The 20,564-nt window shown below is 42.8% G+C and overlaps 1 protein-coding gene across 4 annotated transcripts in view; it reads right to left on the reverse strand.

Moving 5' to 3' along the window:
• LOC133558363 (SH3 and cysteine-rich domain-containing protein 2-like) overlaps positions 1-20,564 on the reverse strand; it is an 81,762-nt gene that overhangs the window by 9,152 nt on the left and 52,046 nt on the right. For 3 of the 4 annotated variants that reach the window (XM_061909681.1, XM_061909682.1, XM_061909680.1), the window contains 5 exons: positions 6,843-6,927; positions 6,629-6,741; positions 4,058-4,121; positions 629-684; positions 464-552 (listed from right to left, as the gene is read on the reverse strand). In XM_061909681.1, coding sequence (XP_061765665.1) covers positions 464-552; positions 629-684; positions 4,058-4,121; positions 6,629-6,741; positions 6,843-6,927 — 407 coding nt within the window. The remainder of the gene's footprint in view (positions 1-463; positions 553-628; positions 685-4,057; positions 4,122-6,628; positions 6,742-6,842; positions 6,928-20,564) is intronic. The other variant, XM_061909683.1, reaches the window with a different exon arrangement.

Raw genomic sequence — 20,564 nt, forward strand, 5'->3', positions numbered from 1 at the left:
AGTGCTTGTATGGATTTTACTGAACCCGACAATTGGTAGAAAACGGATGGATGGAAGTTCGACCCAAGCGAGAAGCAGGTATATGTGAAGATGTTTCAGCTTTGAGCGCGGTTTATTTATTGTCACGTCAAGGGCTGATAAGCCACTTATTATTGCCCAGGCTTGATGTCGCCATAGCTCCGTTTTATCGCTCACTTGTAAATGTTGCAAGAAGATTTGAGTGAGCAGAGAGCGCATCTTGCACATGTGGGCGTCATAAACACACTCAGCAGATTCCTTCATCCACTAATAATGTTTTCTTTTTTGCTGTCTAATACTCGACGCAGCTGTTTTCCCAACACGGGGGGCAGCTCAGCAGCTCCACACAGTCACGTCGCTGAGGTGGCAGATGGTGTGTTACACACACACTTCTTGTAAGAACCATACACACACACACACACACACACACACAGAAAGCACTCACTGAAGTTCCAAGTCATTCTTTTCCTGAGGCAGAAACTTGTAGAGCGCCACATATGTGTGGATGGAGTGGATCTCAACGTGCTTGGGGGTCTACAAGAATAATTTAGTCTTAGACGCTGTGAAGCAGAAAGAAGCTGGAAAAAAAGATGAGTAGATGATTGCTCACCTTCAGGCTGACCCGCTCTTCTGAATCCGCCTTCTCGCTTTCAGGAGGGGTGAGCACTGCAGGGACACAAACAAAAGGCGGTAGAGGGCAAAAAAATGTCACGTGAAAAAAAGAAAACGAGTAAAAAGGGAATAAAAGAGAGGGAAGGGGTCCTTTAAAAACAGCAACAATTTTTCTATCGTGGGACCCAGAAAAAAAAAATAGAAAAAGCAAAGTTTAATAACCTTGGTTTTCATACGCTCCACTTTACCGATTGATTTTTCAACAAGAAATTATGCCCTGTTTGTTTATCGGACGGCGAAACATTGGACGCAACAAACTGGTCCCTTTTCCCCACATAGGTGCCCATACAAAATGTTGGTGACTCAGTCCCGATGCTGTTTTTAATATAAGGTCTAATACAGTGGTTGTCAAATGGGGGTATGCGTACCCCTGGGGGTACTTGAAGGTATGCCAACGGGTACGTGAGATTTTTAAAAAGTATTCTAAAAATAGCAACAATTCAATCCTTTATAAATATATTTATTGAATAATACTTCAACAAAATATGAATGTAAGTTCATAAACTGTGGGAAAAAAAATACACCAATGCAATATTCAGTGTTGACAGCTAGATTTTTTGTGGATATATTCCATAAATATTGATGTTCAAGATTTCTTTTTTGTGAAGAAATGTTTAGAATTAAGTTCATGAATCCAGACGGATCTCTATTACAATCCCCAAAGAGGGCACTTTAAGTTGATGATTACTTCTATGTGTAGAAATCTTTATTTATAATTGAATCACTTGTTTATTTTTCAGCCAGTTTTTAGTTATTCATTTATATTTTTTTCCAAATAGTTAAATAAAGACCACTACAAATGAGCAATATTTTGCACTGTTATACAATTTAATAAATCAGAAACTGATGACATAGTGCTGTATTTTACTTCTGTATCTCTTTTTTTCAACCAAAAATGCTTTGCTCTGATTAGGGGGTACTTGAATTAAAAAAATGTTCACAGGGGGTACATCACTGGAAAAAGGTTGAGAACCACTGCTCCAATACACAAAATACTATTGCAATATCAACCAGCAGAGGCCCCAAAAAGTTGCAAGTGCCAGTACTTTGATAAAGAAGGCGAAAATCACTATGAATTTCAAGAAAGAATATATTTTAGTGGCATCCCTAACCTTTGCCTGCTCCCTCTCCGCTCATCGCCAACAAAAGTTGTCAAGAAAAGTAAAAGTGATCATTCATTAAATCAATAGATTCCTAATATATATGTATATCACAGTTGTTTTCATGTAAAACAATAATTCTCTATAACATTTGTTGTAATGGCCGACAGTTGGGAAGTTTGTGATTTCAGATTTCTGTGAGCACGCCAGGTTGAGTGTTTGAGTGCTGATTGTGTATGTTGGTGTAGACCAGACCTGGGCAAATTAAGGCCCGGGGGGACCGCAAGTGGCTCGTTAATTTTTTAATCTGGCCCGCCGGACATTCCCAAATAATTATTTTTAGATCTTTAAAGGCCTACTGAAACCCACTACTACCGACCACCCAGTCTGATAGTTTATATATCAATGATGAAATATTAACATTGCAACACATGCCAATACGGCCTTTTTAGTTTACTAAATTACAATTTTAAATTTCCCGCGGAGTTTCTTGTTGAAAACGTCGCGGAATGATGACGTGTATGATGACGCGTGTTTGTGACGTCTCGGGTTATAGCGGACATATTAGCCCAGCGCCACTTATGGCTAAAAGTCGTCTGTTTTTATTGTGCAAATTACACAGTATTTTGGACATCTGTGTTGCTGAATCTTTTGCAATTTGTTCAATTAATAATGGAGACTATAAAGAAGAATGCTGTTGGTGGAAAGCGGTGGATTGCAGCTGCCTTTAGCAACCGAAACACAGCTGGTGTTTCTTTGTTTGTTGTGAAGCTTTAACACAGAGCTGTCATGCGAACATTGATCTCTACGTCAACCAGCAAGTTTTTGGATGGGAAAATTGTGATATTAAGTCGGCTCTTACCGGAGACTTGAGTGGATTATGCGACCTCCTCCTGTAGCTGTCAAAAAGGCTGCTGTGATCTTGGCTGGCTTCTCTCAGAGACACTGGCGTTCAACGCAGCCCTCTGACTTTCAGGTAGGACTTTATAATCTCACTAAAACACTATTAACACAATAAACAGATAAGGGATTCTCCGGAATTATCCTAGTAAATGTGTCTAATAACATCTGAATCGCTCACACTGCCGTCGCCTTTTCTTTTTTTTAGTGCTTCACTCTAACTTTCCTCATCCATGAATCTTTCATCGTCGCTCAAATTAATGGGGAACTCGTCGCTTTCTTGTTTCGAATTGCAATTGCTGCTGGTGGCTAGGATTATAAACAATGTGAGGATGTGAGGAGCCCTACAACTCGTGATGTCACGCGCACATCGTCTGCTACTTCCGGTACAGGCAAGGCTTTTTTATTAGCGACTAAAAGTTGTGAACTTTATCGTCGACGTTCTCTACTAAATCCATTCAGCAAAAATATGGCAATATTGCGAAATGATCAAGTATGACACAGAGTGGACCTGCTAGCCCCGTTTAAATAAGAAAATCTCATTTCAGTAGACCTTTAAGATGGACACTGCAGCTGCCTTTATGATGTGCAGTGATGTTTTCAAATTACCGGAAGTCTTGAACTATACAAAGTATTTCAATGGTTGGAATCTGCACTTTTGCATTATACACTAGTTACTATGGTAATCTAAGTCACAGCAGCTCAGACGAGGCACCAAGCAGTGTGGGTGGGGAGCGTTTCCACAGAGTGCTTCCAGGGCAGCCAGCCTGTAATGCGGGTGTCAGGGACAAACGCGGAAAGAGATTTTTACAACAAAGTTCCAAAGCTTGGTGATGTATCAGACTGTAGTTGGGTTTATTTTATACCCTTTGCGTTCATATTTTGCTGTGTTTGTTGCAATTTTATTGCGTGTTTCGCTTCATTGTAAAATATGTGGATGGAGAGGGGGTATGACGTTCACATGTTGTCAATATTCAGTGTTTTATCGTTCATAGTTAATATGGTAAATCCCATATTCTTTATTTTCATGTACATTCTGGCTGTCTCATTCAGTAAAGAAAAAAAATGATTCCATTCCGGCGGTCTGTCATTAGTGTTTTTAGCATTCAATCAGACATTATTGTGAGGTTTTGTATTAGTGTTCTTAAAAATAGACATTTTTTTCTCAAATTTTTTTTTTCTAGTTTTGTGATTGTTGATCAACTACTTCCCAGTCATTTTTTTTCTACGTCTTTGTTGATGCTACAGTATTTTTTTGGTGCCTGGAACAGATTTGTTTTGGAGAATATTATTTTGATTTCGGCACGATTCGGTTTTCATTTAACCTTTTGGAACGGATTACGAACGGAAAGCATCACAACACGTACTTCCTGGAATGGGCTCCTCTTCAGCGATTGGCTGATTCTCTAGTTTGTCTTGCAGCTTTTCAGCCTGTAAAATAAAATAAAAAAGACGGACATTCATCAGTATACATCTGGTGCTTGTTGAGGAGGAGTTTGTGCAAAAATGCAATCACTCGACCAGTATAATCGACCAGAAAAATACAGCTTTTGACAATCATGTGAGAGGTCAGCAAACACTGTGAAGTGAAGTGAATTATATTTATATAGCGCTTTTCTCTAGTGACTCAAAGCGCTTTATATAGTGAAACCCAATATCAAAGTTACATTTAAACCAGTGTGGGTGGCACTGGGAGCACGTGGGTAAAGTGTCTTGCCCAAGGACACAATGGTAGTGACTAGGATGGCGGAAGCGGGAATCGAACCTGCAACCCTCAAGTTGCTGGCACGGCCACTCTACCAACCGAGCTATACCGCCAAACACTAAGACTTCAACACAGTTAGCAAGCAACCTTTCTTTGGCTTTTTTATGGTTCTAACTTAAGTGTCATTGATGGCAAAGGGGGAAATAATGACCATCCATCCACCTTCTACCGCTTGTCACTCTCGCACAAAAGAAACATTTTAAGGGATTGTGACTAATGAAGACATTACACAAAAGTCCTGCCTACTCAGTACAGGTCTATGATTTTTTTATGATTGAACAAATTATTTAGAATTCCTTAATGTTCTAAGTCAGGTGTGTGTTAAACAACTTCTTAGTGATTCAAAATAATATTTGGATATTGACACTTGTTATCTGTATATCTCCTAAGACAGGGGTGTCAAAGTCAAGGCCCGCGGACTGAATGAATGATCTATGGCCCCCGGGATGATATTTGATTAGAATTAGAACCGGCCCGCAGGTCACATCCGCCTGCTGCTCTTTTGCACGCACCAATACTCAATCAGTGTTGGCGCTAGGAATTTCCAAAATGGGATCTCAGGGACCCCATGAAGTCATAAAAAATGGGGCCCCACAGTAAATTTTTGGGGTCCCACTTTTTTGTAACCATTTTGAAAACAAATGATAAATGTAGAATTATCCTGTTATATCTCACATTCTATCTTGTGTTTTGGAAAAAGGTTGTCATTAACATTACTTAGTTCATTAAGAAAAAAATAAATAAAACACATTTTTCTGCATACGTAAATCTATTCTGTGAGGGTTGGACTCCGCCAAGCTTGCCCTTTGTCACCGATTCTGTTCATAACTTTTATGGACAGAATTTCTAGGCGCAGTCAAGGCATTGAGGGGTTCCGGTTTGGTGACCGCGGGATTAGGTCTCTGCTTTTTGCAGACGATGTGGTCCTGATGGCTTCATCTGGCCGGGATCTTCAGCTCTCACTGGATCGGTTCGCAGCCGAGTGTGAAGCGGCCGGAATGAGAATCAGCACCTCCAAATCAGAGTCCATGGTTCTCTCCCGGAAAAGGGTGGAGTGCCATCTCCTGGTTGGGGAGGAGACCCTGCCCCAAGTGGAGGAGTTCAAGTACCTAGGAGTCTTGTTCACGAGTGGGGGAAGAGTGGATCGTGAGACCGACAGGCGGATCGGTGCGGCGTCTTCAGTAATGCAGACATTGTACCAATCCGTTGTGGTGAAGAAGGAGCTGAGCCGGAAGGCAAAGCTCTCAATTTACCAGTCGATCTACGTTCCCATCCTCACCTATGGTCATGAGCTTTGGGTCATGACCGAAAGGATAAGATCACGGGTACAAGCGGCCGAAATGAGTTTCCTCCGCCGGGTGGCGGGGCTCTCCCTTAGAGATAGGGTGAGAAGCTCTGCCATCCGGGAGGAACTCAAAGTAAAGCCGCTGCTCCTCCACATCGAGAGGAGCCAGATGAGGTGGTCCGGGCATCTGGTCAGGATGCCACCCGAACGCCTCCCGAGGGAGGTGTTTAGGGCACGTCCAACCGGTAGGAGGCCACGGGGAAGACCCAGGACACGTTGGGAAGACTATGTCTCCCGGCTGGCCTGGGAACGCCTCGGGATCCCCCGGGAAGAGCTGGACGAAGTGGCTGGGGAGAGGGAAGTCTGGGCTTCCCTGCTTAGGCTGCTGCCCCCGCGACCCGACCTCTGATAAGCGGAAGAAGATGGATGGATGGATGGATGGATGGATGTAAATGTATTCAGTTATAAACATTCATTCACTTTCTTCTTTCCTTCGTGGATCTAAACTTTAACACGGCCTGTATTTTTTTCTATATTTTTATTGTTTTATTTTCAGAATGTGTTTGTTAATTTTTTTGCCAAAGTAAGACAATGAATATAATCTGAAGTTATCTTTATTTTTTTGTTTTAATGCCATGATTTTAATAGTCGGTGCACAGATTTTTGTCCATGCAGACCCTGAGCTAAAATTAGTTTGACACCCCGATCTGAGGGAAAAGAAAAATGTAAAAAAAAAAAAAACTCCAAAAAGATTGCTTAAATGAATGAATGATAGAATTTAAATATGATTCGCTAATGTTTATTTTATTTTTTTTCTTGGCCATATACAGCATTTTAAAAACAAATGTTTATGTTCTTTCATCATTATTTTTTCCCAGGCTTCCCTACCTCATGACAGGGTGACTCCGTGATGCTTCCAAAGCTGGAGCGACTCATATGAGCCAGCGACGTGCCGTATCGCAGTGCTTCATACACGGGGTCCAGGTTGACGTTATCGGCCTCTGGAGCAGAAAGGACGACATTTGCCATTAAATGGCTGATAATCACATAGACATAAAGACATAAAAGACACACGGGGGTTAGTCATCCTGACGTCACTCACCCTGGACATCAGGAGCCTCCCTGACCACGCTTAGTGAGTCGGTGGTTAGTAGAGGTGAGCTGAAGTTCCTTTTAAACGCTCCCGTCTGATGACAGTGCAGGGTAGAAAGAAGTGACAGGAAGGCAGCACGGAAGGGAAGGCAAGCAGAAAGAAGGCAAGATTGTATGTGTGCTTTGAGAATCAGGTAAAGGAGTGTTCGTTAAAAGTAGTTTGAAAAGAAAGAACGCACACAACCACAGTGTATGCCATAGGTAGGGGTGTAACGGTACGTGTATTTGTATTGAACCGTTTCAGTACGGGGGTTTCGGTTCGGTACGGGGGTGTACCGAACGAGTTTCTAAGCTGAAGTCTTAACAAGCTGCTTTGCTTCTTCTGCCTCTGTCTCAGCACCCAGCATTGTCCCACCCACACCACCATCTGATTGGTTACGTATATAGCAGTCACAGCCAATCAGCAGTGCATATTCAAAGCGCATGTAGTAAATGCTTCAGCGTCGAGCAGATAGGTGCTTAGCAGGTGAGCATAAGGCAGCGTACTCTCCCCAAATGATAATAAACACCTCCCAGTCAAGTACTACTAACATCACTATGAGCACGTTGACCTTCTAGAAACTTAAACTGCAGCTCAGCTCGTTCGCAGTTCTGGCTTGAGGTGAAGGCTAATTAGCTTTTAGCGTAATGTTAACTCATTTTGCGGTGTGTGTGTGTGTGTGTGTTTTACGGACAGAAAAACTTTGAATGGCAGTGTCCCTTCTGTCACATGTTGATAAAAAAAATAACATTTACATAATAAAAATCAACTACAGGCTTCCCAAATGCTGTGATAAATTAAGCATGATGAAATGACCTGAAACTGTTTAATGTTGCACTTTTTATATGTAGAAGAAAAGTTTTGTCATTTTATTTAATCTGAGCAACAATTTGAGGCAGTTTAATATTGATTAACGTGGGCAAAATTATTACAGTGTTCTCCATGTTAAAAGGACAAAGCCATTGTTTACAAATTTGGTAAATAAATAACCAACAAATTTATATTTAGTTTTTTTCTTACTGTACCGAAAACGGACCGAACCATTACCTCTAAACCTAGGTACGTACCAAACAGAAATTTTTGTGTACCGCTAGACCCCTAGCCAGAGGACATCTGAACGTTAAGGCAAATAGGTTTAGCTGCCCTACCCAATGGGGAAGTTAGTAGAATACTGTTTATCAATAAATAAATGGGTTGTACTTGTATAGCGCTTTTCTACCTTCAAGGTACTCAAAGCGCTTTGACACTACTTCCACATTTACCCATTCACACACACATTCACACACTGATGGAGGGAGCTGCCATGCAAGGCGCTAACCAGCACCCATCAGGAGCAAGGGTGAAGTGTCTTGCTCAGGACACAACGGACGTGACGAAGTTGGTACTAGGTGGGGATTGAACCAGGTACCCACGGGTTGCGCACGGCCACTCTCCCACTGTGCCACGCAAATTAAGACTTAGATACACGTGTTGGCATTAACGGTCACAGCATGACAGTAACAACATGATATATTAAATCATAAACAACAGCTAACGTGCACAACAAATCATTTTAAAACTTCAATTTGTTAGTATTCTTCCACTTTGCTGTCACACAGTCGGATGTGTCATAACATGCATGTACTGTGTTGCCTGTTAGTTTTCTGACAATCACACCGCATGGCGGCGCTGCAATTAAAACCCCAAAGTTTGACCTGCATAAGTCAAATTGACTTGAAATTTCTCACACAGCTCAAGACCGACCAATGAAAACAGACTGTAACGTTCAGGCAAATCATCGTGAAATTTGGTACACACCTTTAGGGGACGGATAAGATCACATCCTTAAAGGCCTACTGAAACCCACTACTACCGACCACGCAGTCTGATAGTTTCCATATCAATGATAAATAAATAAATAAATGGGTTGTACTTGTATAGCGCTTTTCTACCTTCAAGGTACTCAAAGCGCTTTGACACTACTTCCACATTTACCCATTCACACACACATTCACACACTGATGGAGGGAGCTGCCATGCAAGGCGCTAACCAGCACCCATCAGGAGCAAGGGTGAAGTATCTTGCTCAGGACACAACGGACGTGACGAGGTTGGTATAGGTGGGAATTGAACCAGGGCCCCTCGGGTTGCGCACGGCCACTCTCCCACTGCGCCACGCCGTTTTAAGTCAATATAATTTTTTAAGAATGGGAAAAAAAACAAAAACAATAAATCACTCTAAAATTCTTAGGGACCCACGCTCATAAGTGTTGAATACATTTTTTTTTTCTACTCTAAACACTGAAATATGTAGATCAGGGGTTCTTAAACCATCTAGTGGTACACCAAAGAATCACTAAATGAAAGTACAGTGTTTTATTGTACTTTATTCAGAGGTGAGACTCTTTGGGTACCATTCCATTCAAAATAGATTATTGATGCATCTTTAATTTACGTTTATATTAATGCAGTTTTACATTTCTTTTGACTAAATGTTCCTTTATCACTCAATGATGAAATATTAACATTGCAACACATGCCAATACGGCCTTTTTAGTTTACTAAATTGCAATTTTAGATTTCCCGCGAGTTTCTTGTTGAAAACGTCGCTGAATGATGACGCGTACGCGTGACGTCACTGACTCAGGAAATATTAGCAGCTGCATCACTCGCGGCTAAAAGTCGTCTGCTTTAATCGCATAATTACACAGTATTTTGGACATCTGTGTTGCTGAATCTTTTGCAATTATGTTCATTTAACAATGAAGACTATAAAAAACAATGCTGTTGGTGGAAAGCGGTGGATTGCAGCTGTCTTTAGCACCGAGACACAGCCGAGGTTTCTTTGTTGTGAAGCGGAGCGGTCAAGCAAACATGTTTTCTCTACGTCAACCAGCATGTTTTTGGATGGGGAAATTGTGATATATATCTTACCGGAGAAATCATTGGATTAATCGTCGTCCTGCAGCAGCGGCAGCTGTGAGGTTGGCTCCTCGGCTTCTCTCTGAGACACTTTGTGTTCACCGCAGCCATCCGACCTCGAGGTATGTCTTTACAATCTTTAAAATCTCACTAAAACACTATTAAAACAATAAGCAGATAAGGGATCTTCCAGAATTATCCTAGTAAATGTATCTACTTACATCTGAAACGCTCACACTGCCGCCGCTTTTTTTCTTTATTTTCTTTTTTTTTTCCTAGTCCTTCACTATCAATATCCTCAAACACAAATCTTTCATCCTTGTTCAAATTAATGGGGAACTTGTTGCTTTTTCGGTCCTAATTGCTCTTACTGCTGGTGCGCTCCCATTAAAAACAATGGGAATATGTGTGCAGCCCTGCAATCCGTGACGTCACGCGCACATACTTCCGGTACAGGCAGGGCTTTTCTATTAGCGACCAAAAGTTGCGAACTTTATCGTCGATGTTCTCTACTAAATCCTTTCAGCAAAAATATGGCAATATCGCGAAATGATCAAGTATGACACATAAAATGGACCTGCTATTCCCGTTTAAATAAGAAAATCTGATTTCAGTAGGCCGTTAATATTTGAGCAGGATTGGTTGAAGACCATCAAGCAAAATGCCTTCGAAGAGGTCCATCTTTCTAATAGTCTATGAATCGCTGTGCATTGGTCTAAAGATGATAAAATGTTGCCTTGTTTCCCGGCCAAGTTATATGTATACTAACATGTCTTCCAATGCATTTTGAACACAACCCATTGGGAACGCCATCAACAAGTAATTTCAGTCATTTACATTAATTTCCATTTTCCACATGACTGTATGTGTCAAAAACAAAAAAACATTTTGGCCCTTGAAAATTTTAGTATAGATTATTTAATATTTATCGCCTCGACTACTGTAACGTATTATTTTCGGGTCTCCCCATGTCTAGCATTAAAAGACTACAGTTGGTACAAAATGCGGCTGCTAGACTTTTGACAAGAACAAGAAAGTTTGATCACATTACGCCTGTACTGGCTCACCTGCACTGGCTTCCTGTGCACTTAAGATGTGACTTTAAGGTTTTACTACTTACGTATAAAATACTACACGGTCTAGCTCCAGCCTATCTTGCCGATTGTATTGTACCATATGTCCCGGCAAGAAATCTGCGTTCAAAGGACTCCGGCTTATTAGTGATTCCCAAAGCCCAAAAAAAGTCTGCGGGCTATAGAGCGTTTTCTTTTCGGGCTCCAGTACTCTGGAATGCCCTCCCGGTAACAGTTCGAGATGCCACCTCAGTAGAAGCATTTAAGTCTCTCCTTAAAACTCATTTGTATACTATAGCCTTTAAATAGACTCCCTTTTTAGACCAGTTGATCTGCCGTTTCTTTTCTTTTTCTTCTATGTCCCACTCTCCCTTGTGGAGGGGGTCCGATCCGATCCGGTGGCCATGTACTGCTTGCCTGTGTATCGGCTGGGGACATCTCTGCGCTGCTGATCCGCCTCCGCTTGGGATGGTTTCCTGCTGGCTCCGCTGTGAACGGGACTCTCGCTGCTGTGTTGGATCCGCTTTGGACTGGACTCTCGCGACTGTGTTGGATCCATTATGGATTGAACTTTCACAGTATCATGTTAGACCCGCTCGACATCCATTGCTTTCCTCCTCTCTAAGGTTCTCATAGTCATCATTGTCACCGACGTCCCACTGGGTGTGAGTTTTCCTTGCCCTTATGTGGGCCTACCGAGGATGTCGTGGTGGTTTGTGCAGCCCTTTGAGACACTAGTGATTTAGGGCTATATAAGTAAACATTGATTGATTGATTGAATATTTAAAGCGTTGCTAATGTAATCCATCCATCGATTTTCTACCGCTTGTCCCTTTCGGGGTCGCTGGAGCCTGTCTCAGCTGCATTCGGGCAAAAGGCGGTGTACACCCTGGACAAGTTGCAACCTCATCGCAGGGCCAACACAGATAGACAGACAACATTCACACACTAGGGCCAATTTAGTGTTGCCAATCAACCTATCCCCAGGTGCATGTCTTTGGAAGTGGTAGGAAGTCGGAGTACCCGGAGGGAACCCACGCAGTCACGGGGAGAACATGCAAACTCCACACAGAAAGATCCCGATCCCGGGATTGAACTCTATGCACTAACCTCTGTTCCACCATGTTGCCCTGTTAATGTAATATTAAAATATATTTTTGTAACATAATATAAAAAAATTGGCCCTCGTGTCAATGTTGTCTGTCCATCTGTGTTGGCCCTGTGATGAGGTGGCAACTTGTACAGGATGTATGCCGCCTACCGCCCGAATGCAGCTGAGATAGTCTCCAGCACCCCCCGTGACCCCAAAAGGGATAACCGGTAGAAAATGGATGGATGGATAGACTATCAAAACATCTATACTGCATCCGGAAAGTATTCACTTTTTGTAACGTTACAGCCTTATTCCAAAATAAAGTAAATTTATTTACACACTACACACATTACCCCCTTATTGACAATGTGAAAACATTCGTTTTTTGTTTTTTTTTTTAGAATTTTTTGCAAATGTATTAGAAATAAAAAACTGCAAAATCACATGTACAAGTCCATCCATCCATCCAATTTCTACCGCTTATTCCCTTTTCGGGTCGCGGGGGGGGGGCTGCTCACTGCTCCCCTCACCTCCCAGGGGGTGAACAAGGGGATGGGTCAAATGCAAATTGTGTATGGACAAAATACAGCCTACCATGTACATACAGGTAAGTCAACGTCTGCTTGAGCTATCACTTTTGTATTGCAAGAAGAAAACCACTGGATTGGGACTTGATGAGTTGGTTGACATATAAGCAGGTTCCACTGTACTGTGTCTATTGACTCCATTCTAACAGCCTCCAGGTGCTACCACTACAAGCAACTATACCGGCCAAGAGACAAGTCACCCTGCCATAAATAGTCACCCTGTCGTCCCTTAGGGGCTAACTTGTCACTATCAAGGTGATGGAATGGGAGGAGGACGTATGAAGGCAAAAAGAGGAGGGAGGAGGAAGAGCAAAGGTCAAGTGAAAAGGAGGGTGACAAATACTGGTAGAAAAATAATAAGATTTGAGTCTTTAACACGGATGCTTAAAGTGTCATCGGGGTCCAGATGGTCCGAAATGACACATGAAGACGTGACTGTATTCTGTCCTCTTTGATGCCTGATCAAAGCATGGCTAAAAAAAGAACCAACCGGGTGTGTGATCTTTTTTTAGTAGAGTAAAACACAGTATATTTCTCAGTGCAGTAAAAAGAGTACTTGTCCTATTTATGGGCAAACACAATTTTGTTTTGTCTTCCAAAAATAAAGACGGATTACGGGCTCCACTTTTTTCTGAACTAGGTCACATAACTTGATTTTGTAAGACTTTTGGCAAATACTGTGTGACTTTTCTTAGATAGCGCCACAGAACCTGAAACGAAACTAGCTAACACCGTCCTGGCTGGTATGGATGGGTAAAGAACACAAAAATCCATATAAAAAACACCTACCACCACCAAAATATTAAGTACATTGGTAGCTCAACTTAAGAGTGCACAGACCGAAGAGTGTTTTGAGATAAGAAACTCTAGGCCAGTGTTTTTCAACCTTTTTTGAGCCAAGGAACATTTTCTGCGTTGAAAAAATGTGGAGGCACACCAACCAGCTGAAATCACAAAAAAACTAAACTCAGTTGACAGTAAAAAGCAACTGTTGGATATGACTTTAAAGCATAACCAAGCATGAATTACTATAGCTCTTGTCTTAAAGTAGGTGTACTGTCACATCACTCCCTGACTTATTTGGACTTTTTTGCTGTTTTCCTGTGTGTAGTGTTTAGTTCTTGTCTTGCACTCCTATTTTGGTGGCTTTTACTATTTTTTGGGGTATTTTCCTGTCGCAGTTTCGTGTCTTCCTTTGAGCGATATTTCCCGCATCTACTTTGTTTTAGCAATCAAGAATATTTCAGTTGTTTTTATCCTTCTTTGTGGGCACATTGTTGATTGACATGTCCTGTTCGGATGTACAGTGTCTTTGCTCCACAGTAAGTCTTTGCTGTCGTCCAGCATTCTGTTTTTGTTTACTTTGTAGCCAGTTCAGTTTTAGTTTCGTTCTGCATAGCCTTCCCTAAGCTTCAATGCATTCTTTTATGGGCACTCACCTTTTGTTTATTTTTGGTTCAAGCACGAGACACCTTTTTACTTTCACACTGCCTCCCGCTGTTTCCGACATCTATCAATCAATCAATCAATGTTTACTTATATAGCCCTAAATCACTAGTGTCTCAAAGGGCTGCACAAACCACCACGACATCCTCGGTAGGCCCACATAAGGGCAAGGAAAACTCACACCCAGTGTGACATCGGTGACAATAATGACCCAGTGGGACGTCGGTGACAATAATGACTATGAGAACCTTAGAGAGGAGGAAAGCAATGGATGTCGAGCGGGTCTAACATGATACTGTGAAAGTTCAATCCACAATGGGTCCAACACAGTCGCGAGAGTCCAGTCCAAAGAGGATCCAACACAGCAGCGAGAGTCCCGTTCACAGCGGAGCCAGCAGGAAACCATCCCAAGCGGAGGTGGATCAGCAGCGCAGAGATGTCCCCAGCCGATACACAGGCAAGCAGTACATGGCCACCGGATCGGACCGGACCCCCTCCACAAGGGAGAGTGGGACATAGAAGAAAAAGAAAAGAAACGGCAGATCAACTGGTCTAAAAAGGGACTCTATTTAAAGGCTAGAGTATACAAATGAGTTTTAAGGTGAGACTTAAATGCTTCTACCGAGGTGGCATCTCGAACTGTTACCGGGAGGGCATTCCAGAGTACCGGAGCCCGAACGGAAAACGCTCTATAGCCCGCAGACTTTTTTTGGGCTTTGGGAATCACTAACAAGCCGGAGTCCTTTGAACGCAGATTTCTTGCCGGGACATATGGTACAATACAATCGGCAAGATAGGATGGAGCTAGACCGGCTGCCACCTACTGATATGGAAGAGTATTACACGGTTACTCTGCCGAACTCTAAACAGCTCCGACACTCAACAACAACACATCATTTGCACACTATAATTACTGGTTTGCAAAAAATATTTTTAACCCAAAGAGGTGCATTTAGATAATCTCCCACGGCACACCAGACTTTATCTCACGGCACAAATGGTTGAAAAACACTGCTCTAGGCTATTGGTTGCAAGAAAAAATCTGAGTTACAAGCATCCCCGTGTTAGTTAGCGTAGTGCAGTGTTTTTCAACTACATTATAGTCTGCAAATGATGTTCTGTTGTTGCGTGTCGGAGCTGTCTAGAGTTCGGCAGAGTAACCGTGTAATACTCTTCCATATCAGTAGGCGACAGCCGGTAGCTAATTGCTTTGAAGATGTGGGAAACAGCGGGTGGCAGTGTTAAGGTACAAAGGTGTCTCGTGCTTAAACCAAAAATAAACAAAAAGTGAGTGCCTATAAGAAAAGGCATTGAAGGGAGGCGTGGTGCAGTGGGAGAGTGGCCGTGCGCAACCCGAGGGTCCCTGGTTCAAATCCCACCTAGTACCAACCTCGTCACGTCCGTTGTGTCCTGAGCAAGACACTTCACCCTTGCTCCTGATGGGTGCTGGTTGGCGCCTTGCATGGCAGCTCCCTCCATCAGTGTGTGAATGTGTGTGTGAATGGGTAAATGAGGAAGTAGTGTCAAAGCGCTTTGAGTACCTTGAAAGTAGAAAAGCGCTATACAAGTACAACCCATTTAAGCTCAGGGAAGGCTATGCAGAACGAAAATAAAACTGAACTGGCTACAAAGTAAACAAAAACAGAATGCTGGACGACAGCAAAGACTTACTGTGGAGCAAAGACACTGTACATCCGAACATGACATGTCAATCAACAATGTGCCCACAAAGAAGGATAAAAACAACCGAAATATTCTTGATTGCTAAAACAAAGTAGATGCGGGAAATAATCGCTCAAAGGAAGACACGAAACTGCGACAGGAAAATATCAATCAATCAATCAATGTTTATTTATATAGCCGCAAATCACAAATGTCTCAAAGGACTGCACAAATCATTACGACTACAACATCCTCGGAAGAACCCACAAAAGGGCAAGGAAAACTCACACCCAATGGGCAGGGAGAATTCACATTCAGTGGGACGCCAGCGACAATGCTGACTATGAGAAACCTTGGAGAGGACCTCAGATGTGGGCAACCCCCCCCCTCTAGGGGACCGAAAGCAATGGATGTCGAGCGGGTCCAACATGATACTGTGAAAGTTCAATCCATAGTGGCTCCAAGACAGCAGCGAGAGTCCCGTCCACAGGAAACCATCTGAAGCGGATCAGCAGCGTAGAGATGTCCCCAACCGATACAGGCGAGCGGTCCATCCTGGGTCCCGACGAGCGGTCCATCCTGGGTCTCGACTCTGGACAGTCAGTACTTCATCCATGGTCATCGGACCGGACCCCCTCCACAAGGGAGGGGGGGACATAGGAGAAAGAAAAGAAGCGGCAGATCAACTGGTCTAAAAAGGAGGTCTATTTAAAGGCTAGAGTATACAAATGAGTTTTAAGATGAGACTTAAATGCTTCTACTGAGGTAGCATCTCGAACTGTTACCGGGAGGGCATTCCAGAGTACTGGAGCCCGAACGGAAAACGCTCTATAGCCCGCAGACTTTTTTTGAGCTCTAGGAATCACTAATAAGCCGGAGTCTTTTGAACGCAGATTTCTTGCCGGGACATACGGTACAATACAATCGGCAAGATAGGCTGGAGCTAGACCGTGTAGTATTTTATACGTAAGTAGTAAAACCTTAAAGTCACATCTTAAGTGCACAGGAAGCCAGTGCAGGTGAGCCAGTACAGGCGTAATGTGATCAAACTTTCTTGTTCTTGTCAAAAGTCTAGCAGCCGCATTTTGTACCAACTGTAATCTTTTAATGCTAGACATGGGGAGACCCGAAAATAATACGTTACAGTAATCGAGACGAGACGTAACAAACGCATGGATAATGATCTTGCTAGCATTAACTTATAGCAAGAGCTCGACAAATCATGGTTTTCCAACCAAGGGAAAAAGAAAAGAGTGTGAAGGACAGTGCTCAGAAGAAGAATGGCGATAGTCGTTAAAAACAGAAATCATCAAAAACAGGACTGAGCGCGTCACCAACTTGGTGGAGCGATTAGAGCATATCACTGCTAGTCTGCACCATACTTAGGCAGAATGAGTCTCCAAGAATGTTAATAAACGGCAAACATTTATCCAGGGAAAAGTGCTGATGGTGTGTTTGACGGAAACGCGACTGACGGGAGAGACCATAGAAGTCTACTTTCCAAGGCAAATTATGTACATTATAATTACATTAATTATTGTAAAAAACTACTGTAGTTGTTAAAAGTACATTCTATTGTATAGTTTCAATTCAATAGTTCTTATGTAAAAGTTAGTTTTTCCGTTTTAAAAGGCATGTTGTATGTTAAAAATGGTGCAATTTTTTTACGCTGGCGGGGGGTTGGGGGGGAGCACTAATACAGTTATTTTTAATTTATTTCAGTGGGAGACCTTGATTTGAGATAGTGTTTCCAGTTAAGAGCTCCATCACAGAACCAAAAAAGTTCGTAAGTTCTACTCGGTGGCCTAGTGGTTGGAGTGTCCGCCCTAACCCCGGCCGAGTCATACCAAAGACTATAAAAATGGGACCCATTATCCCCCTCCTTGGCACTCAGCATCAAGGGTTGGAATTGGGGGTTGAATGACCAAAAATGATTCCCGGGCGTGGCACCGCTGCTGCTCACTGCTCCCCTCACCTCCCAGGGGGTGAACAAGGGGATGGGTCAAATGCAGAGGACAAATTTCCCCACACTTGTGTATGTGTGACAATAATTGGTATTTAACTTAACTTAAGTTGGGGTACTACTGGGTAATGATTTTTTTTCATATTAGTACCATGTCTGTTTCACAAGTAAAGCAGTAACTAAACTTTTAATTAAGTGCATGTACTAGGGATGTCCCGATCCAGGTTTTTGCACTTCCCATCCGACACGTATATTGTTTTTGCACTTCCGATCCAATACCGGCCTATCCGAGCATGTATTAAAGTTTAAAGTTATTTAGCCTACTTAGTTGTCAGATTCATGTTGATAAGGGCTTTAGTACTCTTGATAACAACTAGCCAGCTGAATTAGGTGAGCTTGAATAATACACAATGGTTGGTATTAAAGGATAAACACAAAATAGAAAAAATTATACATGACAAACAGAAATTGGATTAGATTAGATTAGATAGTACTTTATTTATTCCGTCAGGAGAGTTCCTTCAGGAAAATTAAAATTTTCAGCACAATCCCATTCAAGTTTAGACAAACATTACAGGGAGACAGAACAGGATCGCTGACGGGTCTGCCGGCTTCCAGCGCCCCTTACAAAAAAGATGAGATAAAGGTAAACAAAGAGGGGGGGTGGGGGTATGGGAGAAAAAAAATAGAAGATTAAAATAAAATAAAAAAATCGGTCTTAGCCTGGGCCCTGGAGAGGAGGTGCAGACTGAGGCCAAGGGGGGAAAAAAAAGAAAAAAAAAATGGCATCATTTAACAGTAAAAAAGTGAACAATATAAAGTGCAAAAAATGCTGTAAACATTATTAAAAAAGCAAAACACATAAACAACCTGAGTGGGATAAAATGTCTATAACTCGGGAATGCCCTCCCGGTAACAGTTCGAGATGCTACCTCAGTAGAAGCATTTAAGTCTCACCTTAAAACTCATCTGTATACTCTAGCCTTTAAATAGACCTCCTCTTTTAGACCAGTTGATCTGCCGCTTCTTTTCTTTCTCCTATGTCCCCCCCTCCCTTGTGGAGGGGATCTGGTCCGATGACCATGGATGAAGTACTGGCTGTCCAGAGTCGAGACCCAGGATGGACCGCTCGTCGGGACCCAGGATGGACCGCTCGCCTGTATCGGTTGGGGACATCTCTACGCTGCTGATCCGCCTCCGCTTGAGATGGTCTCCTGTGGACGGGACTCTCGCTGCTGTCTTGGATCCGCTTGAACTGAACCGGCGGTGTTGGAGCCACTATGGATTGAACTTTCACAGTATCATGTTTGACCCGCTCGACATCCATTGCTTTCGGTCCCCTAGAGGGGGGGGGGGTTGCCCACATCTGAGGTCCTCTCCAAGGTTTCTCATAGTCAGCATTGTCACTGGCGTCCCACTGGGTGTGAATTCTCCCTTCCCATTGGGTGTGAGTTTTCCTTGCCCTTTTGTGGGTTCTTCCGAGGATGTTGTAGTCGTAATGATTTGTGCAGTCCTTTGAGACATTTGTGATTTGGGGCTATATAAATAAACATTGATTGATTGATTGATTGATAACTCAGCATCAATACTGGCTCTTGAACAAGTGTAAACTTCCATCCATTTTCTACCGCTTATTCCCTTTCGGGGTCGCGGGGGGCGCTGGTGCCTATCTCAGCTACAATCGGGCGGAAGGCAGGGTACACCCTGGACAAGTCGCCACCTCATCGCAGGGCCAACACAGATAGACAGACAACATTCACACTCACATTCACACACTAGGGCCAATTTAGTGTTGCCAATCAACCTATCCCGAGGTGCATGTCTTTGGAGGTGGGAGGAAGCCGGAGTACCCGGAGGGAACCCACGCATTCACGGGGAGAACATGCAAACTCCACACAGAAAGATCCCGAGCCTGGATTTGAACCCAGGACTGCAGGAACTTCGTATTGTGAGGCAGACGCACTAACCCCTATCCCACCGTGAAACCAGCTGTAAACTTAAAAAACAAAACAAAAAATGATCTACACACTCCTTTCAATTGTTTTCCCCAGTCAGGGGGGGGGGGGGGCAAACAATTGAAGTCCAAGCATAATGGGGAGACTCTTTCTAACAAAGACGAGCACTTTAAGATGCTCAGGTGTCAGCCTGCTCCTGTGTTCATCTATGAGTGCTAAAAAGCCTCTCTCTCTCTCTCTCAAGAGTCATAAAATGTCTTACAACTTTACCAACACGCTTGACTTTATTGAGGCATGTTTTGCACTCCACCTCCTCATCTTTTTCGTTTCGTAGGGTAAAATAATCCCACACAGTCGACATTTTTACCGTAACTTTTAATTCACAAGGTCGTCTTAACGGTTAGAACACAGACCTGTGGATGTGTTGAAGGTGTGCTGGAAAATGCGGAACGGAGCTTAGGGAGCAGCAGAAGAGTGGAATGTATTATTTAAAGCGGTGCGTTGGAAAACATAGACCAGACTATTTTTTTTAACTGGATCTGGATCGGCATTTTCCCATGCCTTGCCGATACGCAATTTTTTGGCAAATATCGGCGGCCGATCTGATTCAAATATCGAATCGGGACAACCCTAGCATGTATGAGCCAGCCCGCCCTATAACAAAAGAATAAACAAAAATAAGAAACTTATTGAATACAACTGGGTAAAAATGGCAGACCATACAAAAGTCTTCCAAATCCCAAAAGCCTTTTTTGGAATAAGTTTGGAAGACGGCAAGATTGTTTTTTGTTTTTTTAAATCTCTCCACCCTGACTCCATGGTTTGATTTCCAATTTCCTGGACTTATGGGGATCCCAACACATAAAAACAGGCACCCACAGGTAAGAAAAGAAGGTTTTGCATATTAGGGCCCCTTTGAAAATAATATGATATTGTTAATGAGAGCACATACCTCAACAGGGGGTTGTGCCGTTGGAAAGAGTGCCCCCTGTAGGGTTTTACTGGCATGCTT

The sequence above is a fragment of the Nerophis ophidion genome, linkage group LG08 (assembly GCF_033978795.1).
Source record: "Nerophis ophidion isolate RoL-2023_Sa linkage group LG08, RoL_Noph_v1.0, whole genome shotgun sequence".
Taxonomy (NCBI): domain Eukaryota; kingdom Metazoa; phylum Chordata; class Actinopteri; order Syngnathiformes; family Syngnathidae; genus Nerophis; species Nerophis ophidion.